The sequence below is a fragment of the Ylistrum balloti genome, unplaced genomic scaffold (assembly GCF_031769215.1).
Source record: "Ylistrum balloti isolate Yb309-2 unplaced genomic scaffold, AGI_CSIRO_Ybal_v1 Utg370344, whole genome shotgun sequence".
Taxonomy (NCBI): Eukaryota; Metazoa; Mollusca; class Bivalvia; order Pectinida; family Pectinidae; genus Ylistrum; species Ylistrum balloti.
Window position 1 is genome coordinate 379 of NW_026782247.1, and position 23,219 is coordinate 23,597.

The 23,219-nt window shown below is 36.4% G+C and overlaps 1 protein-coding gene across 1 annotated transcript; it reads right to left on the reverse strand.

Annotated features, from left to right (window-relative positions):
- Positions 1–7,763: 7,763 nt before the first annotated feature.
- Positions 7,764–22,475, reverse strand: LOC132553651 (cholinesterase 1-like). The gene is made up of 4 exons (XM_060217910.1): positions 22,386–22,475; positions 16,840–17,142; positions 13,702–14,688; positions 7,764–8,114 (listed from the first exon to the last, which is right to left on the reverse strand). The coding sequence occupies exons 1-4, from the start codon at positions 22,473–22,475 to the stop codon at positions 7,764–7,766; spliced, it is 1,731 nt and encodes a 576-aa protein (XP_060073893.1).
- Between the last annotated feature and the right edge of the window lie 744 nt (positions 22,476–23,219).

Sequence of the window (23,219 nt, forward strand, 5' to 3'; positions counted from 1 at the left end):
GCTATTACGCTCGATATGACGCATTAGGGATTTAATCCCATCTATCAAATGAAATTGGTCAACAGAAAATCTATTTTAAGCCCGTAATTACCGGCATGACGATGCAGTGTTGATGCAAATAGACGCCTTCAGAAATAGTTCCGGGCCAAGGAAAAACGGACCAATGACAACAAAATTGAAACAGTAACTTTATTAACAACAATAAATTGACATTCCTTGTCAAATAAAGCATATATCAAAACTAGATATACATATATCCATTATCAAAAGCCATCACTCCACAACTATTTTTTTATTTAAAACGAAGTCAGAAACACTTGCATATTTATATGTAGCCACAATGGCTTGTCTAGATAATTAAGATAATAAAAATAATTTCGAAAAGTCCCTGTGATTTTGCTACTTCTGGTTATTAATTTTGTAAATATGCTTTTTTTTCTCACATGATGTACAAAATATTGCCCCATTAGGATATTCTGACGAGGTGAAGTTAACGACGCCATCAAAAGACCATGGCTGCAATAGTAATAATGGTATTGACTTATCTGCAAATAAATTGGCAACCATACAACTTAATGCTAGAATCACTGTAATTCCTCCACCAGTATGAGTGATTTACATTATTCTGATAGTGTAACAAACAAGCTCTGTCCCGTCAGTTTATCCTAATAGGGATCTATGAAGGTATAATGGAATGCTGACAATATTCATATATTGAACAATCATTTTAATTTGTCCCACGAAAAAAAAAAAAAAAACAAGAGCCTGTTTCAGGTCACGAAATACGCCTGTGATTTTGTCTGACTATCACCTACACTATTTATGCTGTATATAATATATTGCATTTGTTTCAATGGTAATTGCGTAATACTTTGCAAAGTTATTGCACCGACATTGAAAAAGGTTACAGACATTAATGGGCCGTAACTCTAAAAGTTGTGGATCAAAAATCATGGAAATCAAACTCAATCTAGCTTTGATTGTACTTAAGCTTGCAATGAAAGTTAAAAGAAATCTGTTAAGGCTTAATAAATTCCAAAATCGCTGGGACATTGAAATGTTTACGAACAGAGGGACATACGGACGGAAGATGGACGGATGGAAGACGAGAATACCATAATATGTCCTGTCATTTGACGGATGTATAAAATACATAAATATCAAACAAAAAAAAAGAAGTAAATAAATGTAAAGATCATAAATCTAAAATAATAAGCAAAATCACTTGAGGTACGCATATTGTGCATAAAAATACATTGAAAAATTAATTTAAGATTAGAAACAAGAGGCCCATGGGCCTTATCGGACACCTTAGAATCAATCACTTCACAAGCAATGGTAAGAACTGACAGTATTTCTGATATTGATTTACATTTATTATTAACAGCTAATAGTTGTCTGCTGTTTAAAGAATTATAAAAAAATCATCACATGTTTTGTTTTTTATTTGTCTATTTCATTATATCTAGGAACATTTATCTTATAGTGATATAGTGACAGCTGTCAGTTGCTCACTTATTATGAGTCCATACTAGTTTATGGAGAAATTACTGAAATTAGCATGTCTATGTGTGCTTGATGATGAAGATAATGATGTTGACTGTGTCTAAGAATCTGCAGCATCCTTATGCATGGAAGTTAAAGTGTGTGAAGAAGCTGATAATGAGGATGTGTGATGCTGCTGTGTGATGCTGCTGATGTTGGTATATATGATGATGTTGAGGTGTGACGATGCTGATTTGGTATGTGATAATGCGGATGTGTAATGCTGCTGAAGTGTGATGATGCTAATGTTGATAGGTGACCATAATGATGCTGATGGTATGTGATGATGCTAATGTGTGACGAGGATGATGATTGTATATGATGATGTTGATGTCAGATACTGATGTTGTTTGTATATGTAACAATGCTGGAGTGCTAGTATGGCTGCAAGTTATAAATATATGTTTAGAGTGATTGTGTTACATAGTGTCTATGATAGTTAAGATATAGTGTGCAACTCAAAGTGCTGTGTGTTTAGTGGTGAAAATGATGCATGACTATACTCTGTAAGTGTGTGACGATGGGAGTTATAGACTGATAGTATATATGAATCTATTTATTCCTCATGTGTTTTTCGATAAATAAAAAATAAACAAATATATATAAATAAATAAAAATAAAATTGATATTATCCCTGTTAATAATTAACATTTAAAATTACTTTTGCTAAATGATTCTCTTGGCATGTTTAAATGGGTTAAAATTTCCCTTGCACCGGTTTCAGTGCGCTTCCATAAAATTCTACAGCGATACTACGCGATCTCTAAAAACTACAGCTCAAACACCATTTCATCAATTAAATAATATTAATATAATACAAAAAGAACTATTACTTACGCATAAGAACTCACCACAGTTCCCCTGTAAGCAATTTCTTTCCGTGAGGTGCGCGTAATACCCGCCATGCTTACATGAAAATAAAATCAAGTAGGAAAGCTCCGTGCGGGGAGGTAACTCTGCACGAACGTCAAAAATATTCTGATATGGGGGAGGGGGTGGGAGGGGGATAGAAAAGAGGGGGATTTATCCATTTTACTTCTGTTTCTATCTATTAATAATTTTGATTTCTTTTCTCTGTTTTTGTTAAACACTTAAGCTTTAATAAGATATTTTGTGTGGACTTTCAATGTCGCTCATCACACTGAAAATTCAATGTCGCTCATCACACTGAAAATTCAATGTCGCTCATCACACTGAAAATGCAATGTCGCTCATCACAATGAAAATGCAATGTCGCTCATCACACTGAAAATGAAATGTCGCTCATCACGCTGAAAATGCAATGTCGCCCATCATACTGAAAATTCAATGTCGCTCATCACACTGAAAATTCATTGTCGCTCATCACGCTGAAAATCCATGCGCTGGACAAGCTAAAATAACTCCTCATCCAGCAATATAGTACGTACTGTCTGTATATCTCTGGTTATAATAAATGATTTGTGGTACTTGTATCAGCTCGTTTTCACTGTAAAATTATTTTCTTGTGTGTTTTATTTCCATTAATTTCGGTGCTTCTCTTTATCCACGAATTCCTATCTCCAAACATATCACTATATTTCTCCACGAACTTGCTAATGATGAACACAGAAGATGTACCAGGTTCTCCGTGGCAAATAATGTTATTGTTCCTAAGCACAGAACTACAGTTTACTCAAAACTATTTTTTTATATCTGGTGCTCAGGACTGGAATAGTCTACCCAGTCTGTTAAAAGACAGTCAAATTTTTAATTCTTTTAGAGACCAACTAGTTCATTACTTTTGGAATTCTTAACTGTTCATTTTAATTCAAATTTTCCTTTTTTAATCTATGCTATATTATCGTATATCCTGGTAATTTTTACTTTTTGCTATGTTAGCATATATGTATATACGGCTTAAAGCCATTTAACTGACGAATCAAATTAGCAAAAATATGTGTTTGTGCTATCTGTGATAATCTTAATTAATACTGTGTTATAATGTCTTTCACTATTATAATTTTGTATGTATTTTAATATCTGATTGTGATATCACGTTTTACTAACGAATGTAATATTTTACTAACTTGAGAACCATGTGGTAGATTAGCATTTGGCTAAACATGTATTATCCTCTTTAAATAAAGTCTATTATTATTATTATTATTAACTGAAGTGTAAACGGAATAGGTTTTAAGACCACGAAATTTAAACCTCAAAAATACATACGGTATTATGGCAGTACCGGTTTGTTACTCTAACCGTTTGATGGATCTAATTTAATAATATGTTTCCTTCCATGCGCAAGAATACTGGACCTCGATTGACGCTTCGAGATGTGCAGTTCAATAACTACGGAGGACGTTTTTTAGCAGGAAGATCAAATACCGCCCAGTAACGTTAGGGTTGTTTTCCCCAGAAGCCACAAATTGTATGCAGTGGCCCTCTCGTATTGTGTTCAGTGATAAAGCAAATAGCTACTTCAAGGAGATCTGCCTCCAACTAGCCCTTGCTCCTAACTGGCGATAAATCCAGGACAACACAACAAAACCCATCTTTTTTTATACACGATGTAAACATTTAGTTATATTTGAGGCGTTTCTTTTGTGTCGTTGATATCACTGTTGGTTTGTTTACGAACCGACGGAACACCCCGTCAACTAATGGAATACTCAAGTTAGAAGAGACAAATAGCTGATTCTAATTTGACTAGACATATACTGATGTGTAAACGTCAATTTTGTTGATAATTTCAAATAGAAATTATAAACCGGAAATTTATAATATAAACAGGAAATGTAGATATGAAACAACATGTCTGCTCTAGGAAAAATGTCATGTATGATTATCACCATAAAACTGTTAGGTCTATTTAAAATATTATTTTCGTTGCTTGAATGTTGACACAATTATAACATATATCACCAAACCTTTATCTGGTAAAAACGTTGGTTTTATTCTGTCGCTATACATCAGTATTGATATTTCGTCCAATAGTGTAGGAGTTATTTCCCTTACACTATTTTGTTTAAATGTTTGCGTCGTGAATATTTAACCAAATCAAATTTTAAATAAAAATTATTTAAATATAATCAATGGATAATATCATTTCAAATCTCGCACTAGAGGTTTGTATTACTCTCATATATCAATCATAACAAGCATTCCTGTCATAAGATTAGGCTAAAACAGAATTGTTTGAATATCATTCTCTGATGGAACAATTGATTTTACAGCATGGTCGGATAAAACAGTGCTTAATATTTCCCCGCCTTTCACGTACATGATCCCTGCGCTATTAAAACAGGATTACCTATATTTTCCACTATGATATTAGTTTGTTTTACGATAGTTGTGAAAAAAGTTTACAATCTGTATAATGATCTTGTAAAATAAAACTTCAAAGTTTTCTTCAAATGGATTGTGGAAACGTTAAGTGTATCCGTTCTCAGTACCACGTGACCAAATGAAGTGCCATGTCACCTTATCCACATACAAATATCCCAGTATGATGGCAGTTGTGATGGCGATGACAATATCCAAGTGTGACGGTAATTTACAAAAATGTTGATATGAATTCAATCCCTTGTATAAACAATTTTCAAGGGCCAGAAATGTGTAACTTATGTCCAGTCGTTGTTTGTAGTCAGACTAGTTATTAGCGCTCCTGAGTTTTACGGGAAAAATAGAAAAGGGAACGTAACGAATATTGTATCTATTTCTTACTTCCTAAATTCAGAATTAAATCTTTATTTATATTTTTTGTTTATTCTTCTTTGTTTCCCTTGTTTGTATTTGTTTTGTTTGAGTTTTTATTTTTAATTATTGCATGTAAAAACACTCATTCATTACTATACACTGGCCTTTCACCAGGCCGTCCGGGGTTCGATTCCCGGAACGGATGTGAAAAGGTAAGGGTCACCTGTCTGGCCACATGGGTTTTCCCCTGGTACTCTGGTTTCCTCTCACAATAAGACCCCTCGCATGCTTACATCCGGACCAACAAGAGTGATTAGTATAAGTTGAAATAGCTTGTTTCGAAACTGTTGTAAAATAAATGAAATTTATATTTATACTACAATCCACATCACGTCCTTTAATACCTTACTGCCATCCTACCCGCCGTCACACCGGGATATTGTAATTACCTCCAACCAATGAAGGTGATTGTATGTTAAAATGATCTAACAAAGATGGATCAAACTAAATTGAATAATATGGACCGTCAGCAATCATTATAAAAAAGGAGAATTTAGGTTAATAGAAATACATTGGTTCAACAACGTGGAGAGAAAAATGATGTCTCCCAATAACAGAGGGTATTGAATGTATCAGTATATACTGCCTAATACCTTACCAGTGTGGGGATATGGTGGTGTTTTATTGTACAACGAAGATGACATAAACAGAGACAGCATTATTGTTATCACTTTTGCTGTCTTAACACACACAATGATGGATCACTCAAATACCACATATGTAAAGCCAGTTATTTATCATATTTTCGCCATTTCGCTGTTCGTGAGAAGAAATTGAATCCGTGAAATGATAAGACACGGACGTATTTGATGTCGTTATACATCCAGATCGCGAAAATTTCATTCGATAAGATATAATTTGGTCATTTTAATCGCGAAAATGTTGGCACGTTGAATTGGCTAGCTATTAGATAAATTGATCAGTTTATCTGTGTTTATAATACCGTAATCTCACGGTGTGATAATTCAGTGTATAGACAGCGGACATGGAAAACCTTTTATTTGTCAATATAATATACAGTTGAAAAATTGCCATCTTATTTAACGACGCCAAACCGTATCTCCGCTGCGTGTCAATGTTTCGGCGGAGAGGGGTGTCTGGTTGTATACGTCGGTAATGCGGGTTTGTCTCAAGGACAACTCGCATGCTGTGAAATTATATGTAATATTCGAAAAGAATTCCAGTAAAGAGACCCGGAGAAATTTCTTTTAAAAGTTGACTTATTATCGAACAGTCGTGATCCTTCTTAATTTTGTTGAACATCAGGGTACAACCCCACTGGGGATAAAAAGCATTATGGGGATCTAGTAGTATTTTCTTTGTTGTTTTATGGAAACGTTCTGATAATCTCATTTGTCGGCAGATATTTTGTTCTATGTGGGCAAAAACAGATTTGTTTTTCGTGATTAAGTGAAGATATTAGATAAAAAAAAATCCATTTCTTAGTTTTTAGTGTCATCTAGTGTTCTGGGTGTGAATTTAGAAAATACAATTACCGTATATTAATTTTGGGGATTTTAATAATGCTGGCTATTTAGCGGGGATATAGTTTCGTTGATTTTCGCAGTGACACCCGTGCTTGTTTACTGAAATATCAAAAACACATTCTTACTCTCAAAAAGATCTAAATAATGTATGACCAAGTATACGAGAAAATTACACAGTGACATAAAGTTAATCTGATCCCGTGATAAACTTCCGCGTCTGCCTGTTACGTGATCGTCTCGAAAGTAAATGGCATGTTGATATCTGTTTAAGAGTATCAATGTAAAAATTGGTAAAAAATGTTTCAAGTACGTGTCATTCGAACGTTTCTTTAAATTGGAAGGTTAATTGATACGAAATTTCCATTAAAATTAAAATCTTACAACATTCAATTAAGATAATACAAATTGAAACTTAATTTCAAAACATATTAAGCAAAACAAAAATTCGCGTTAATCTCTTTTGTATACGCAAATGTCAAATACACAGCTATTATTAGTTGCAGCCTATTAACACCCCTCGGTAATCGGATTCCCTGACTTGGCGTGTTTAAGTGTTATTTGAGGGCCGCTCTGGGAACTAGTTCATTTGACAACGCAGAATAGAAAGCTATTAATTTGGTAATATTGCCTGGTATGAGAACCATTTGCCAATGATTAAATGTCGTTTAATTGGAACACTCGGATTACATGGTAAACTGTCCAATTTAACTGGCTTTATTGCAATATCAGAAGACTGGTTGGTAAAAGAAATATTTGAGTCTTCGTCAATCATTAGTGCGACGTCAAAATTTGGCGAGGGGAGATTACTCTGAATTCGAATTTTTCTCTATGGGCATACGGAATGTGATTCTAAAAACGGTATGCATGTAACGTTTGTATGCAGCCTCGGAGATATTGCAAGCATGCAAAACCCCTTAGTATTATCCATAACCTTTGTTAGTTTGTTTTTTTCTATCTATTTTATTTTGATATTCGAAAAATTCAAAACTGTTTAAAGAATGTCTATATGGGTTAATTAAGCAACTCAAGGGCCTCCCATGGGTAATTAAGCAACTCAAGGGCCTTCCATGGGTTGGTTGGCAACTCAAGGGCCATCCATTGGTAAGTTGGCAACTCAAGGGCCTCCCATGGGTAATTTGGCAACTCAAGGACCTCCCATGGGTAAGTTGGCAACTCAAGGGCCTCCCATGGGTACTTTGGCAACTCAAGGGCCATCCATTGGTAAGTTGGCAACTCAAGGGCCTCCCATGGGTAATTTGGCAACTCAAGGACCTCCCATGGATAAGTTGGCAACTCAAGGGCCTCCCATGGGTAATTTGGCAACTCAGGGGCCTCCCATGGGTAATTTGGCAACTCAAGGGCCTCCCATGGGTAAAAAAATGTACTTTTATTTCATGAGTTTTAATCTTTTGCTACATATTTCTGATTATGTTTTGTTTATCAGTAAGGCCATTGGTAAGTAGCTAGTTAACACCTCACTAAACAACATACAACAGGACCGTCTCATGTCGTTCAGATCAAATGGGTTAAAACGTCTTGTCCATGACCGTAACCACAATGACAAAGACTGGTCCGTTTCTCAGCTTATGAAAAAAAACATTAATCACCAAGGGTAGGAATATGGCACCACACACTTCGGATCTTGACCCGAAGTTGATTAGGTGAACCTGTTGAGTAGCGACCAAGCTCAGGTATCACCATTACTTTGAATCACAAGCATATTTCGTTTTCTTTCTTAGGTTCATTTTTTCCATGTTTTTTTCAAGTTGATGACTCAAAAACGGCAAACAGGCGTGTTTTACGGTCTAAAGTATGCTTAAGGTTCCGGTGGTGTTTACATTGTCACATGGCGGGTGTCTTCGATGAAGCTTAACACCCTTACGCTTCCGGAACATATGGTCTCAATCTCTTAATCCAAAATTAACACGAGGATACAGAACTTTAAGATTTTCACAAATAGCTTTTATGTGATTCTGTATTAGTAAATCTAGTACTTACTGTCGGAGTGTTCATGGTAAAAATTACTGATTCTATCTCAACAGACACCTGACTCGATATCAATAGACACCTGACTCGGTCTCAATAGCCACCTGGCTCGGTCTCAATAGCCACCTGACTCGATCTCAATAGACACCTGACTCGGTCTCAATAGCCACCTGGCTCGGTCTCAATAGCCACCTGACTCGATCTCAATAGACACCTGACTCGGTCTCAATAGCCACCTAACTCGGTCTCAATAGCCACCTGACTCGGTCTCAATAGCCACCTGACTCGATCTCAATAGCCATCTGACTCGGTCTCAATAGCCACCTAACTCGGTCTCCATAGCCACCTGACTCGGTCTCAATAGCCACCTGACTCGATCTCGATAACCACCTGACTCGGTCTCGATAGCCACCTGACTCGGTCTCAATAGCTACCTGACTCGGTGTCAATAGCCACCTGACTCGGTCTCAATAGCCATCTGACTCGGTCTCAATAGACACCTGACTCGGTCTCAATAGCCATCTGACTCAATGACAGGTTTCCGCATACTGTATAATAGATAAAATGTGAGACAGCGTCTGCATCAATGAAAGTAAACTTCGGTACAGGGATGTAACTACGTAAAGAGCCATCAGAAGGATCTCCAACTACATATAGGGATCGTAATATGAGATTAACTTTAAGATTACAGACTAATAGGGATCGTAATATGAGATTAACTTTAAGATTACAGACTACAGTCACCGTATATTTTGATTTATAAGAACTGTAACATTACTCTTTCCTATAATATTCTATACAGCTGTAACATCTGACCAGCAATCAAAGGCACTGAAATATAACATATACTGTTTACAAAAATAGGTTTATCTGTCCACCTCAAATTGCTACAGGACATCTCAAAGCAGATTATTAAGAAAATAATAATAGTAAAAAAATAAGACAAAAGCACACTTATAGGCTTCCGAGTTCAGGAAAATGTTAACATAATAACTTAGAAAATAACTCAGACTTTACACTAAAATACCTACTGAAACGTTTCATCAACTGCATTACCAATATATTCAAATTCAAATTCATTTATTGACTTTGAGCTTTACAGCTCATCAGTATGTACACAATACATATAAATACAGTGGCAGGCAATGCAATACCGCAGTGGAGAATGGACAGAAAATGCATGTAGTTACATATATTTTAACATTATATCATGCTATTCCTCAACTGGGTGGCATCATATATATATTTACTTAACATAGTTAATTCTTTAAAGTTCGTTGTACTCAATAATTGTATCAGCTTGAAAACTATAATAATACTATAATACAGGGCAAAAAAGATCAAGAATCTGTTAGGTAGCCGAAACCTGTATCCAGTTGGCGGTAAACAATGGTTAGTTAATAACTCTGTAACATAAGGGCTTCTCATGTTCATCTTGTCCTCTGTTAGACTTGATAGATAAGCATTTCTACTGCTTTGTTTGAAAATATAAACCTTTGTCTTTTGAGATAGCATAAACATTTATACAAACGAGCGAGTTAACAACATCGGAACGCGTGTCTTTGTTATAACTTTTCTCCTAGAAATATTCTTTATTGCTTTGTTTAAATATATATATTATAATTCTAATGTTATTTAGTTTGAATCATGTCATGTTTATGTGTTCATCGTAACACTTCGTCATTGCTTTTACAGGAGTGTCTGGGTGAATATCTCCCGTGCCTTTATTACCAGCATCAATCATAGCCCCCCACCTCATCTCTTGAATCTCATTGCAGGTTCGCCAACATGTTTTATGTCATTTATACAAATTCCGACAAGCTTTATTAGTTCACAGAATAGTTACTCCGACCTTAAGCAAATACACTAGTTTATATTTGATTAGAAAACAAACGATTCGTCACATTATCAAGTAGCAACGCGTCGTCACGTTCTAGACGAGATTTGGCGATAAATACGGGTCTGATGGTGTATAATGTCACAGGGTCAAGGTTAGCGTTACTGTTTGTAAGACGCAATGCTGAAAACTATCTATTTCAAGAACTATTTACAGATATTTCAATCAGGTGAAAGATGACTTTGTAAGCTTTGTTCTGAACCAGAAATATCCTTTTATATCCTACGGCAAACAAATTTACGAGATATTCTTCAAAATTTGTGTCAATTAGTGTATCATTACCAAGATCATTTACTGGACACTATGAATGCGATTATATAACGTTTGTGATATGATTGGAGAAATATGAAATGACGTCACTGACTTACACACATGGCATTAAAATGGATACAATATCTAAACGGACATTTTTAAAGAACAATATATTTTTGCCCACGAATCGTTTTAGACTGAGTTGTGTGTTATTTATAGCATGTTGAGAGAAAGCCCATTAAATGTATTTTTAAAATCCAAAAGTTTGCTAGGGCGTGTGAGATGGTATAATTTCTGTCCCGAGCCATGGGTCTGAGACAGGGTTCACTGCTTTGTCCAAAAAACTACCAAAACATCAGTTAACACCATCAAATAGTTTTTAAATGTTTGAATAATAGGGAACTGCTGCAAATTATGATTTCAAACTTAAATTAAAATAACAAAATAAAAAAGTTATACTATTTCAAACATGAAAACTGTTAGAATGTTGGGCACATTTTCAGATATTACAACTTTTCACGAAAGCGATATACCAACTTCCGGTTTGAGATATTATTGGCGCCATATGTTGCGAGTATATATTGAAAACTTCATAAATATCGAGAAAAGGTAAAACTGTCGTCTAAAAGTCCCACTTTAGTAAGGTCTATTCTTAGGAAAGTCCAACGACCCTAGGACGATATTCTTGTTTGATAGTTAAGCAATATTGGCTCTATATCCCCCTCATTCCTCCCATTCCTCTAAACTTTTAAACAATTTACTCTCAAGGGTAGGAAGACCTTATAGAGGTGAATTGTATGTCGTCAGCACAGCTAAAACAATCCACGCGAGTAGTCGGGACGAGAATTAACATTAACTCTGTATGTAATGATTAAGATTTTTCTTGATGACCTTACAATGCAATCACATTTATTTCGATGATCGATAGAGAGGTTTTTCTGCTTCCGTCATTTCCTATAGAAATGTTAAACCATTCACACTTGAGCAAGCATCTGTATTGTTCGAGAAAGGCACAACGACAGAATGAAGTTAATGACGAGCTTGGTATCAGAAGCTGCGTTCAATCAGCAATTCCCTCGTCTTTGATGTTCCACACAGCCATATCCGAACACCATCATGATCCATTACACTGAGTGACAACTTTATCCCTGACCAATTTAATAAATTACTGATATTAACCTTGCTCGATTAAAGAGCGTGGGAGCATCACCTGATATCACGCAAATATGCGTGACCTCCCGATTTGACCGGGCGTGGTTATTCCTCTTCAACTTGAAAGCGTGAGTATCAAGCAAAATTTCCGAACATTTTTATCTTGAATGCTCCATAGCTTTCACTTAAAGGTTGAAGAAAGATGGATGTCATCTTTACGGAATTCATGAAAATTAAAAGGATAATGATTTTATCTATTAACATACTCTCCCAGCAACCTATTTTTACGGTGTAATATCACCGCCGAAAATTGCGAAAAATAAATTTTAAAAACCCTAAATTAAACCCTTTCCAGTATCCTATTGAAAGTGTTAAAATGAAATGTCCAAACAACAATATCAGTCTTTTTCTGACATACGTCATCACATTAACATGACAGAAATCATATGTGCGTCTAGTAAATACACTATGTGTAGTATTTAACGTCCATTCTAAGGAAAACAAGCTACTTTGTGATTCCACAATTTTTGTTGGTACATGTTTATAATAGTGTTAATACCCAAATCAATTAATCAATCGATTAAAACCTGAAATAGATGAAGCAGTTGCAAAGAATAAATAAAAGATTTCCACGGAGATGTTCCTTCTGGTGGATACCCGCCATGGATACTGTAGTCATTCGCGCGTGCTTGATGAAACGAAATTATCGATTTTGATTCGGTATTGATTTCATTGACAGCGCTGCTGTTATTTGTTTATATAATAATTTTGTATCATACAGATATGTATATTTATATATATAAACACGCACCAACCGAAAGTCATAATCCGCTCTTCAAATAATGGGAATGTTTGGTAGAAACTGAAAACGGTTTTAGCTTATCAAAATTAAAGTGAATGATCCTTTATGTGACTCCTGCGTATATAAAATAGATCGCATTATACCAAACTTTCATTTGTGACATACTTCCAATTCAAAATAAACCGAGCGATATCGCATATTGAGCGGTGAATGTAGGATGTCACGATAATTCCGCACTCGCTTTTCACACGGACATTCAGGGTTCGATTCTCCGAGAGGATGTGAGAAGGTATAGAGACCACCTGCCCAACCACACTGGTTTTCGCCGGTACTCCGGTTTCTTCCCACAGAAAGATCCCTCGCACACTTCAATCCCAGTCAACAAGTGATTCATGTAACCCGATAGCTTGTTTTGCATTTTTTGTAAAATGAATTAATTACGTACATGATATTTATGTATCGAAGATGATAGTGGAATACAACAGGAACCAAAACATCATGATCTGTTTTATCATTGTCAATATTATTGTATATTATCAAATAAGATTTTCACCGGAACGACATTTTCTCCCGTTGTGACAATTCCTGAATCTTCCATCTTAAACCAAATCAAGACATTGATAGCACACATGTCTGTCTGTCTGTCTGTCTGTCTGTCTGTCTGTCTGTCATATATTTCTCGTGAATCGTTATTTATCGATCTTGGGGAATATGGAGAGAGTGTAACTGCAAACGACTGGTTGTAGAAAATTTATATATAATAGTTACCACTATTAATTAACTTTAATTATTTACTCAGAATCTGATATATAATATCAGATATCTGACCTTGGTATTGAAGAGAACGGAAACAATAAAACCATACCTATATCATCCAGAATGTTCATATAGTTTTTAGCTGCTCCAGGGAGGTATTCCGTCTCATACTGTTGTAAGATCGAGTCCACCAGGGGGCGATGGCGGCGGTCTGCAACGACTTTCGAGAGTCCGTTGTCGGACACAACCATCGGGATTGAGTCGAGGAATAGCGACCGATTTAAATGTGAAGAAGGCCAGTCAATTTTATCAAACAGATAATAATTTAGAAAGTACACACTTTCATCACTGTTAACTCCCATTAGTAAAGACTTGTTGGGAAAGCGACCAGCGCGTAAAAATTCCTTTGGACTTTGTTTTATAAAGTGATTATCCGTGGTTGGAACTATTGGAAACGTAAGGAATGTTATCGGAAGTCTCCATTGGTAATCCGACATGGTCTTTGCGTCAGCATGTTGTAGGCAATGTAAGCTGTCACCTTCATCACCGGACGAACAGTTCATCTCCTTGGCCAGGAGCTTTGCATAGGCGAGGGCGGTTTCAGGTGTCACGTGGGCCCAGTGACTCAGGCACGTGCCACTTTGCATAATTGCTCGTTGAAAAAGAGGCTGGGACATTTCAGACATAAGATGATAACTCACACTAGCTGCTCCAGCGCTCTCTCCAAACAGAGTAATATCATTCGGAACTCCTCCGAAATTTTCAATATTTTTATTAATCCATTGCAATGCTAAAACTTGGTCCAAAAGACCAACATTTCCAGGCGCTTCTTCGTTACCGAAATATAAAAATCCAAGCGGTCCTAAACGGTAATTAATTGATACAACAATGATATCTGCATATGCAGCGAGAGCCGTCCCATCATACAGCTCGAGGGCGGAAGTTCCGGTTACAAATCCCCCACCAAATATCCATACCATTGTAGACTTCACAGGGATTTCCCGGTTGACGGGAACCCAAATATTGAGGTAGAGACAGTCTTCACTCATCGGAGTCTTCGGGTTCCAGATAGCTTCTCCCTCCTCGCCGACCTGTAACACGGAACAATCAAGTAAATCTAAAATTAACTACAGTAACTAGTAGTAATACAGTACGTCACATATTAACCATTCAAACATCAAACCCTCTATATAACAATGTTTAATACTGAAAACACAAACAAAAAACAAAAACAAACAAACAGAAATTTACAGCTAAGAAGATTATGTTAAGTGATTCTTGTTTCGTTACCGTGTAGCTGACTATTTTTGAGTGCCATTTTCCCGATTTTCAGTTAAAACATTTAAAAATGGAGAAAAGGAAGACAGAAACCAATGAAGGAATACGGATTTCAAGGTCTGAATACAGAAATGTTCAGAATTTTTCATAGAAGCTCAAATTTCTAGTACGTGAGGTTTAGCTAACTGAGGTGTCGAAAACAAAAAATGGTCTTGAAAGGGTAATGTAAATTGCGAATATGGTGCAGTTCTTTAATTGATCAGAGCCCCGATTAGCGATTTGATTTCGACAAATTTTATTTGTATCAATATGTACAAAACGATTGGACAAGTTTTCAAGTTTACAAGAAGCCCTTTCCCCCTATAGAAATTTTACAACTGTATACAGACAAGGTGACATGTTTGTATATATACATTTTTATACGAGAGAGAGAGAGAGAGGAAGGACAGAAAGGGGGGGCGGAGAGAGAGAGAGGAGGGACAGAGTACGGGGCAGAGAGAGAGGAGTGACAGCGAGAGGGCGGAGAGAGAGAGGGAGGGACAGAGAGAGGGGGCGGACAGAGAGCGGGGCAGAGAGAGAGAAGGGACAGAGAACGGGGGCAGAGAGAGGGGGCGGAGAGAGAGAGGGGGAGGGACAGAGAGAGGGGGCGGAGACAGAGAGGGAGGGACAGAGAGCGGTGGCAGAGAGAAAGAGGAGGGACAGTGAGCAGGGGCAGAGAGAAAGGAGGGACAGAGAGAGGGGGCGGAGAGAGAGAGGGAGGGACAGAAAGGGACAGAGAGAGGAGGCAGAGAGAGAGGGAGGGACAAATAGAGGAGGCGGAGAGAGAGAGAGGTGGGACGGAGAGAGAGAGAGAGAGGAGGGACAGAGAGAGGTAGCGGAGAGAGAGAAAGGGGAGACAAAGAGAGGGTTCGGAAAGAGAAAGGAGGGACAGAAAGAGGGGGCGGAGAGAGAGAGGGACAAATGGAGGAGGCGGAGAGAGGAGTGACAGAGAGAGGTAGCGGAGCGAGAGAAAGGAGAGACAAAGAGAGGGTTCGGAGAAAGAAAGGAGGGTCAGAGAGAGGAGGCGGAGAGAGGGAAAGGAGGGACAAAGAGAGGGGACGGAGAGAGAGAGGGAGGGACAGAGAGAGGGAAGGACAAAAAGAGAGAGAGCGAGAGAGAGACAGGAAGAGGTGAGTAAGAGAGAGAGAGAGAGTGATTCAGAGGAAAACGATTCTTGGGCATTAATTGTCATAATTGCGATGATGATTCATTGTGAAATGACTTTGATAGCGAAGTGGTCTTTTAGTAAGGTTTGGGAGGAACAGAAGTGTCGAACCATTTAGTTTCACCTTACCAATCATATCTGTTATCAGATTTACAACCATACAATAAGAAAGTTATCTATATTTTGTTACTGTAATGGTTGGTATCTACATTGTACAATAAGAAAGTTATCTATATTTTGTTACTGTAATGGTTGGTATCTACATTGTACAATAAGAAAGTTATCTATATTTTGTTACTGTAATGGTTGGTATCTACATTGTACAATAAGAATGTTATCTATATTTTGTTACTGTAATGGTTGGTATCTACATTGTACAATAAGAAAGTTATCTATATTTTGTTACTGTAATGGTTGGTATCTACATTGTACAATAAGAAAGTTATCTATATTTTGTTACTGTAATGGTTGGTATCTACATTGTACAATAAGAAAGTTATCTATATTTTGTTACTGTAATGGTTGGTATCTACATTGTACAATAAGAAAGTTATCTATATTTTGTTACTGTAATGGTTGGTATCTACATTGTACAATAAGAATGTTATCTATATTTTGTTACTGTAATGGTTGGTATCTACATTGTACAATAAGAATGTTATCTATATTTTGTTACTGTAATGGTTGGTATCTACATTGTACAATAAGAAAGTTATCTATATTTTGTTACTGTAATGGTTGCTATCTACATTGTACACACTTTGTCGACGAAGGACAGAAATGGCATCTGGAAACAGGCGTTGTGCCACGAACTGGTATTGAGAACGCCCTCCCAACTTTCCGCCGGCAGGGGGCGTTTAAAACGAAGGCTACCAATAGGTGGCATGGCGAACGGAATTCCTAAATATGTCTTTATTTTCTTTCCAAACATTTCTTGTACATATCCAACTATTTTCCCGTGAGTTGTCTGTACTTCCGGTAAATCTTGTGCGTGTGCGCATGAGTGAAGAATGACTATTAGTAACCATGATGCTTTAAACCAAATGCTCATTCTCTCCGAGATCTGAAAAGAGAAAAAGAAAATATGTAATATGAACTTTTTAAATTGTCGTGATCTGACAAAATGTGTATGCATTCAATAGCGATCTTTAAACGTAGAACAAATCACTCACTCTCCATGGAAGAAAAATTCTTGATTGACAGACGAATGTATCAATTGTTTTTACAAAAGCAAGAGCCGGTTGCACCATTTGAAATATTTTGTTATAATATTTGCAATCATTTATTCATTTTCACGTTCTCAATTCGGTAAATATATATAAAAACAGAACAAAAACAAATAAAGAGTTATATAACTGCATGTTTGTACATTTCAAAAACGGTGCCCGCAGTTGTAATGCCAACTGGAAAGTAACATTTCATATTGAGGTCAGATATTGTATGTAAAATCACACCAGTTTATATTTCCATGTACAGCTGTTGGGATTCACTTTTCGATCAAGTTCAAAAGTACCTATAAAATCGAGATCCAGCAAAATTATTTGAAAACGCAATGTTTAATCCAGTAAAGATTTCGTTAGCAGTAGAGAGAAATATTTTGAGACAACACTTAAGAGACCTTTTGGTTTTTCTGGTTACAACATACAACTTACTACAGCAAAGCATATTCACAAGCGTCTCTGTAAATTTTCATAGAAATCTACAAATGATCTCCTTGTATTATATAGTAACACAAACAGCTTGGAATGGTCCTTTCAACCTGTCAAGTACAGATTGTTAATTGTTATAGCTATGTGAAATCATTTTTTATTGATTTATCTCGGTTTTTTCTTGTTTTTTTTTTTGTTTTTTTGTTTTTTTTATTATTATTTTGTTTTTTGTTTTGGTATTATCATTGATTTTGTATTATGTTACAATCAATTAGCTATCGGAACACAATTTGCCTGTACCATATGATTACAAGATTATCATTTCAGAATCCTGCATGCCAAGTAATTTAAGGTCTGTAGTTTCAGCCTGGTAACAAACGTTTTAAACATAATATGATCAATGCATTCAAGCCTTTATACAGTGTTAAAATCGAGACAGACAATAAAAATTCATTTGTATCAACAAATGTTACTCTCGGAAACCTGTTAGTTCTTTGTCCGACAAATATCCACTTTATCGTTGTTATTTGCGATTCAGGAACCTGGAAGTGTGGGTATATTTGTACCAGTGTTCAGGATCACATCTCTATAAATATCCAGCTGAATGTCGAATTTCCAATAAACTAGACTGTTTATGGTGTGTTTTAGGGATATTTTACGTACTCTGTGGTACATTCATGCCTCTAAGGGTGAGATGACCGCCTATAGTGTGTCTGAAACTTTAACGAAATTATGATCTAGGGAAATCATGCCTGATCTGTCAGCGAAACAGGTATGGAACGCACGGGGTATACATCACGAAGCTGTTAGCAGAGGATCTATTTCGAACGAAGGAAATACGATAGAAGGGGGTGGGTGGGTGGGTGGGGGGGGGGGGGGGGGGGGGGTGGGGTGGTGGTGGGGCGGTAACCTCAATTATGTATAAAACTTTGTCATTCGCCCTTCTACGACTCGTTCTTGAACCTATGTTTTATCAGTAAAAACAATAAATCCAAGTTTACCATAAATGAATGTAAAGTTCATGCCAATAGCACAAGGCATCTTCGGCAAACAAGTTATCGCAAGATGCTCCTATTTCACAGATAAATCAAATTATGACATGCTGTAACTTTTGATATGGGCGTATTTTCCGTTTTATTGTGTTTATTCGTTGCTAAACAGTTAACGATGTGTTTATAAAAAATTCAATGGACAAGAATAAATATTTGTATCGCATGATAAATTATTTTGCCAAACATTGTGAAAAAGAAATTGTATCTTAATTGTTATCTTGGCTCTATGTTATGGCTGGTGTCGCCGATGAAGCAGAAGGGACTCCTTTACTTATTCTCCTTGTACGTTTTTCAGAAGCCTCTGTGTAATTTTTTCTTTTGTTTATGTTTGTCCTAGCTTTATTAGATTTGAGTTTCGATCATTATCATGTTGACATACTAGTATTGTTGTTTTTCTCTATATCTATAATATATATAATAGAACAGGACTGAAACATACCCAGTTACGACAATAAACAGTGCAACTAGCCAATCAATGCTACCATTAGAACGCCAGAACACAGATTAAGGACGAAACCTTTCATTATTTTCTCGGTATCATTTCTCTCAGTAGTCGGTTAAAATATCTTCACTCTCCTAAGCGTTAAAAAGAAATAAACATTTTCATCATTACAGAGACATCATGCTTTGTCATTAAGTTAAATACATTTTGATATCTCATTCCTTAAGTAAAATAACGACGGATTTGATAGGGACTTGTCGATTTGTCCTACTCCTTGACAGGCTGAAGAGAGGGTGCATTATTGTGATGGTACATGTAATTATCCTGCACTCCAGCACTAGGTTCACTCTTACTTATAATCAATATGGTGTCAATTGGTAGGTGTGCATCCATCTTCATATAATGTTAAGTGTACTTTTATTTGTACGGAGCGATTCGATTTGATATACACATGCATGCAATGCCCAAATAACACAAAGGATGGATCCAGGCACTCCTTCGCTAAAACAATCATGCCTTGCCTACTGTGTAGTTCTATAGCTCGGCTGTCGCGGTTCTGGCCAGTTTATGGGGATTACGTATTGCGCATGTCAACGCGTTACTCTCAATGTGTAAAGGCATATTACACATACTTCCTTATGTTTGAATTCTATGGTAATATTTTTTCGGTGTGTATTTGTGTGAGGGGAGAGGGGTTATAATTTCGGAATTTTCACTATAATGTATCTTGGTTATGGAATCGGATTTTAGACAAGTTCACTAGTTCATGTTTAATATAACCAACCCGCAAATGTCGATCGACAATAAAACACGTATCTTGATATACATTCTGGTAGACAAAAACAAAAAACAAAAACAAAAAAAATACAAAGCGTAACATTACTCTGGTCGACTATTACTGTTTGATTTTTTATGGTATAGACTTCTGACTGTGATATTGTGTTTCAGTTTGTGCCGGGTTGAGTAGCTGTATCAAGTCGGTTTGACATCCACACAGGACAATAGACAAACTGTAAAACCTGTGGTGTGGCACGGCAGGATTATTTGTTGTTCGCAAAGGGAAATGTAAAATTCTTATACTAGTGCTTGTTTTCTTGCCAAAATTGTTCGAATGATATTTTTTCCGTAATTTTGTCTCTGTATCTGTAGATTTCATTTATATCACAACTATCTTTAAACAAGAAATATCACCGTTTTTTAATCATTCTTGTCTGCCAGATATAAGTACACGCAAAGTGGTCTACCAGGGGAAACCCTCGCGTGATGGATACGTGCCTATTCCCGCTCGGTCGGGAAACTAAACATCGGTCACCTTGGTAAAAATCGATTACATAACTACTTCGATTATCCTTTACAGCTTCTTTATTAATACATACTGTAGTTTTAACACAGTATTTCTTTCACTTTTTGTCTTTCATTTCAGTTGGAAAAAGGACGAAAATACTTACATGTCAACATAATTATAATTCAATCTCGATTTCCATACAACTAGGGCAAAATTTGAAGCAAGAGAGTAATTACACTCATGAAAAAGTAAAAGGAGAATAAGACCAGGTGTTCCGGAAGAGTAAACATCCTCAGTCTGTATCTTATAAAAAGCCATTCCCTGTTCTACCTATGACGTCGTTTTCTGTTTATACTGCTACACTTTAGAGTTTTCTACACGTTCCTTCGCTGCTACATGATGTCACACTGTACTTTTGCCAGCACTGCACTCTCCTTCATTAAATGGCATTTTGGCCTGCAAGCATACACTGTCCAGTCCCGTTGTCATGGTTCACTGTCGTCATATGGTCTTCAAAACGGTGCAAAAAGAACCCCCAGCCATATATAAAATCACTCCGCATTTGATTTGGATATTAAAAGGCAGATGTACTGATGCTGTGAACAAGTGGGGGATATGTCTGACATGATACAAAGATTTAATTAAGAACAGCAGGAGTCAGAATCACGACCATAAATGTCAGTCACATTTACTGTTTTTGTTTCTTTGGAGTAATAGAATATTCTGATAGAAACCAATAACCTGGTTTTCATCGAAGCGATAAAATATTGCATCCAAATATATGTCTCCCATGTTTGTTTAACATTCTAACAGGAGACACAGTTTGGTTGCAGTGCTACGCTGAAAATGATACAAAAATTGAGAAGATACGGGTTCTTACCTTACCAGGCCTCTAAGCTGGTATCCGATGTTTTTTACCTCACCAGGCCTCTAAGCTGGTATCTGATGTTTTCTACCTCACCAGGCCTCTAAGCTGGTATCTGATGTTTCTTACCTCACCAGGACTCTAGGCTGGTATCTGATGTTTCTGACCTCACCAGGCCTCTAAGCTAGTATCTGATTTTATTATTGGTCAATATTTATTTTGTTTTTGTTTTCTTTTGAATTTTGTTTTTTTCAGATGTTGGCATTTATTTGGCAACTGATTCTGTAAAATATTTCTCTAACAGATTCCACTGGTACTGAACTTCGTGTCAGTTTACTGTTCAGCATGATATGGATATACAAATTGTAGAATATAAAACCGTAATGGATATAAATTATTTTAAAATTGTATTTATTTTTTTTTTAAAACCGAAGTCGATTCGAACATTAAAGAAGTGGTATCTAACATGAAAATTGGAGTTAGTAACCAGATATATTTAATCTTCTGTATACACCCAATATCAATTTAGCTGAGTAGTCACTTCTGCGTTTGACGCAGACATATTTGGTGATTTCGTGTAAAAAGCGTCCGTGTTACATGGAGTCGCCGTTTGGCCTATACACTGTGTCGGAATTTGCGCGATATGACAAGAATGCACTCGGTAGTTATACATCAATGCTGTATTTTATTGCACCTTAATGATCTCAGATTAAAACCACATCAATAATTTCTAGCCGTAGCGGGGTAATCACGTCTACTTTTCCCTATAAAATGACAATTTAGTACGAATTTGAAACCCAGCTCCGTAAAAATACGACATATAATCAAATTAGGGCGTGTAACATAATTTAAAGGCTTTTTATTAACTAGAAAAGTTACTAGCTAAATGCAGAACAATATTCACTGTCGTATTGATAAAGAAATGCGATCTAATATTGCATCGTTCCAGGCTAGTTTTACGTTTTCGAATCCCTATTACAATAGCAATCGGGCGAATTAATGATGTTGAATACCATTGTACGGGAAGTAAATCGAGTGCGCCCTATAGCGATAGAAATCTCCAACATCTTATTCTCAGCTGCACCCTTATTGTTTCCATACATTTCTATTTCAGAAGACTTTAACTAAATTTAATTTCCATTATTTTGAAAAGTGAGAATGGAACAGGCGTTTGGAATTACATCATATTTTGTTTTTGTTGTTTGGATAAAGGCGATCAAGAGAGTTACACATTTCAGAAAAAATATGTTTAGCTACAGAAGAGCTAAAAGCTTAGTTAAAAACTCTACCATACAACCGTTGACTCCAAGGACTCGTCAGTGATGCTAAGCGACCAAATTTGATACAATTTTATAGTAAGATACATTTAGAGCCAAATATGAACTCAACTGCATCCTACACGGTTTCATCCTGATAGGACTCGTCAGTGATGCTAAGCGACCAAATTTGATACAATTTTATAGTAAGATAAAGTAGGACCAAATATGAACTCAACTGCGCCATACAGCTGTTTCGTCCTCATATGACTCGTCAGTGATTCTATTGTCCTAAATTTTCTTAAGTCTTTGAGGTGATTGAGGAAAATTTTTAAAATGACGGTAAGAAATAGCACTAACATAATATAATGAGTTTCGTAATTTGCGTACACACCATTTCGGAAGGACGTAAAAAGTATATGTAAATTTTGAACCATGCTGCAAAACCAGCAGTGAGACATTCTTATGCGGAATAAATGTCATTTGTTCATGGTACGGTTAGTATTTACAGAAATGTTTGACAGAGAACATATCTGATAGCCAATGAAATCATTGTCAGTATGAGGGGTTAGCTTCCCTCACTTGCTATGT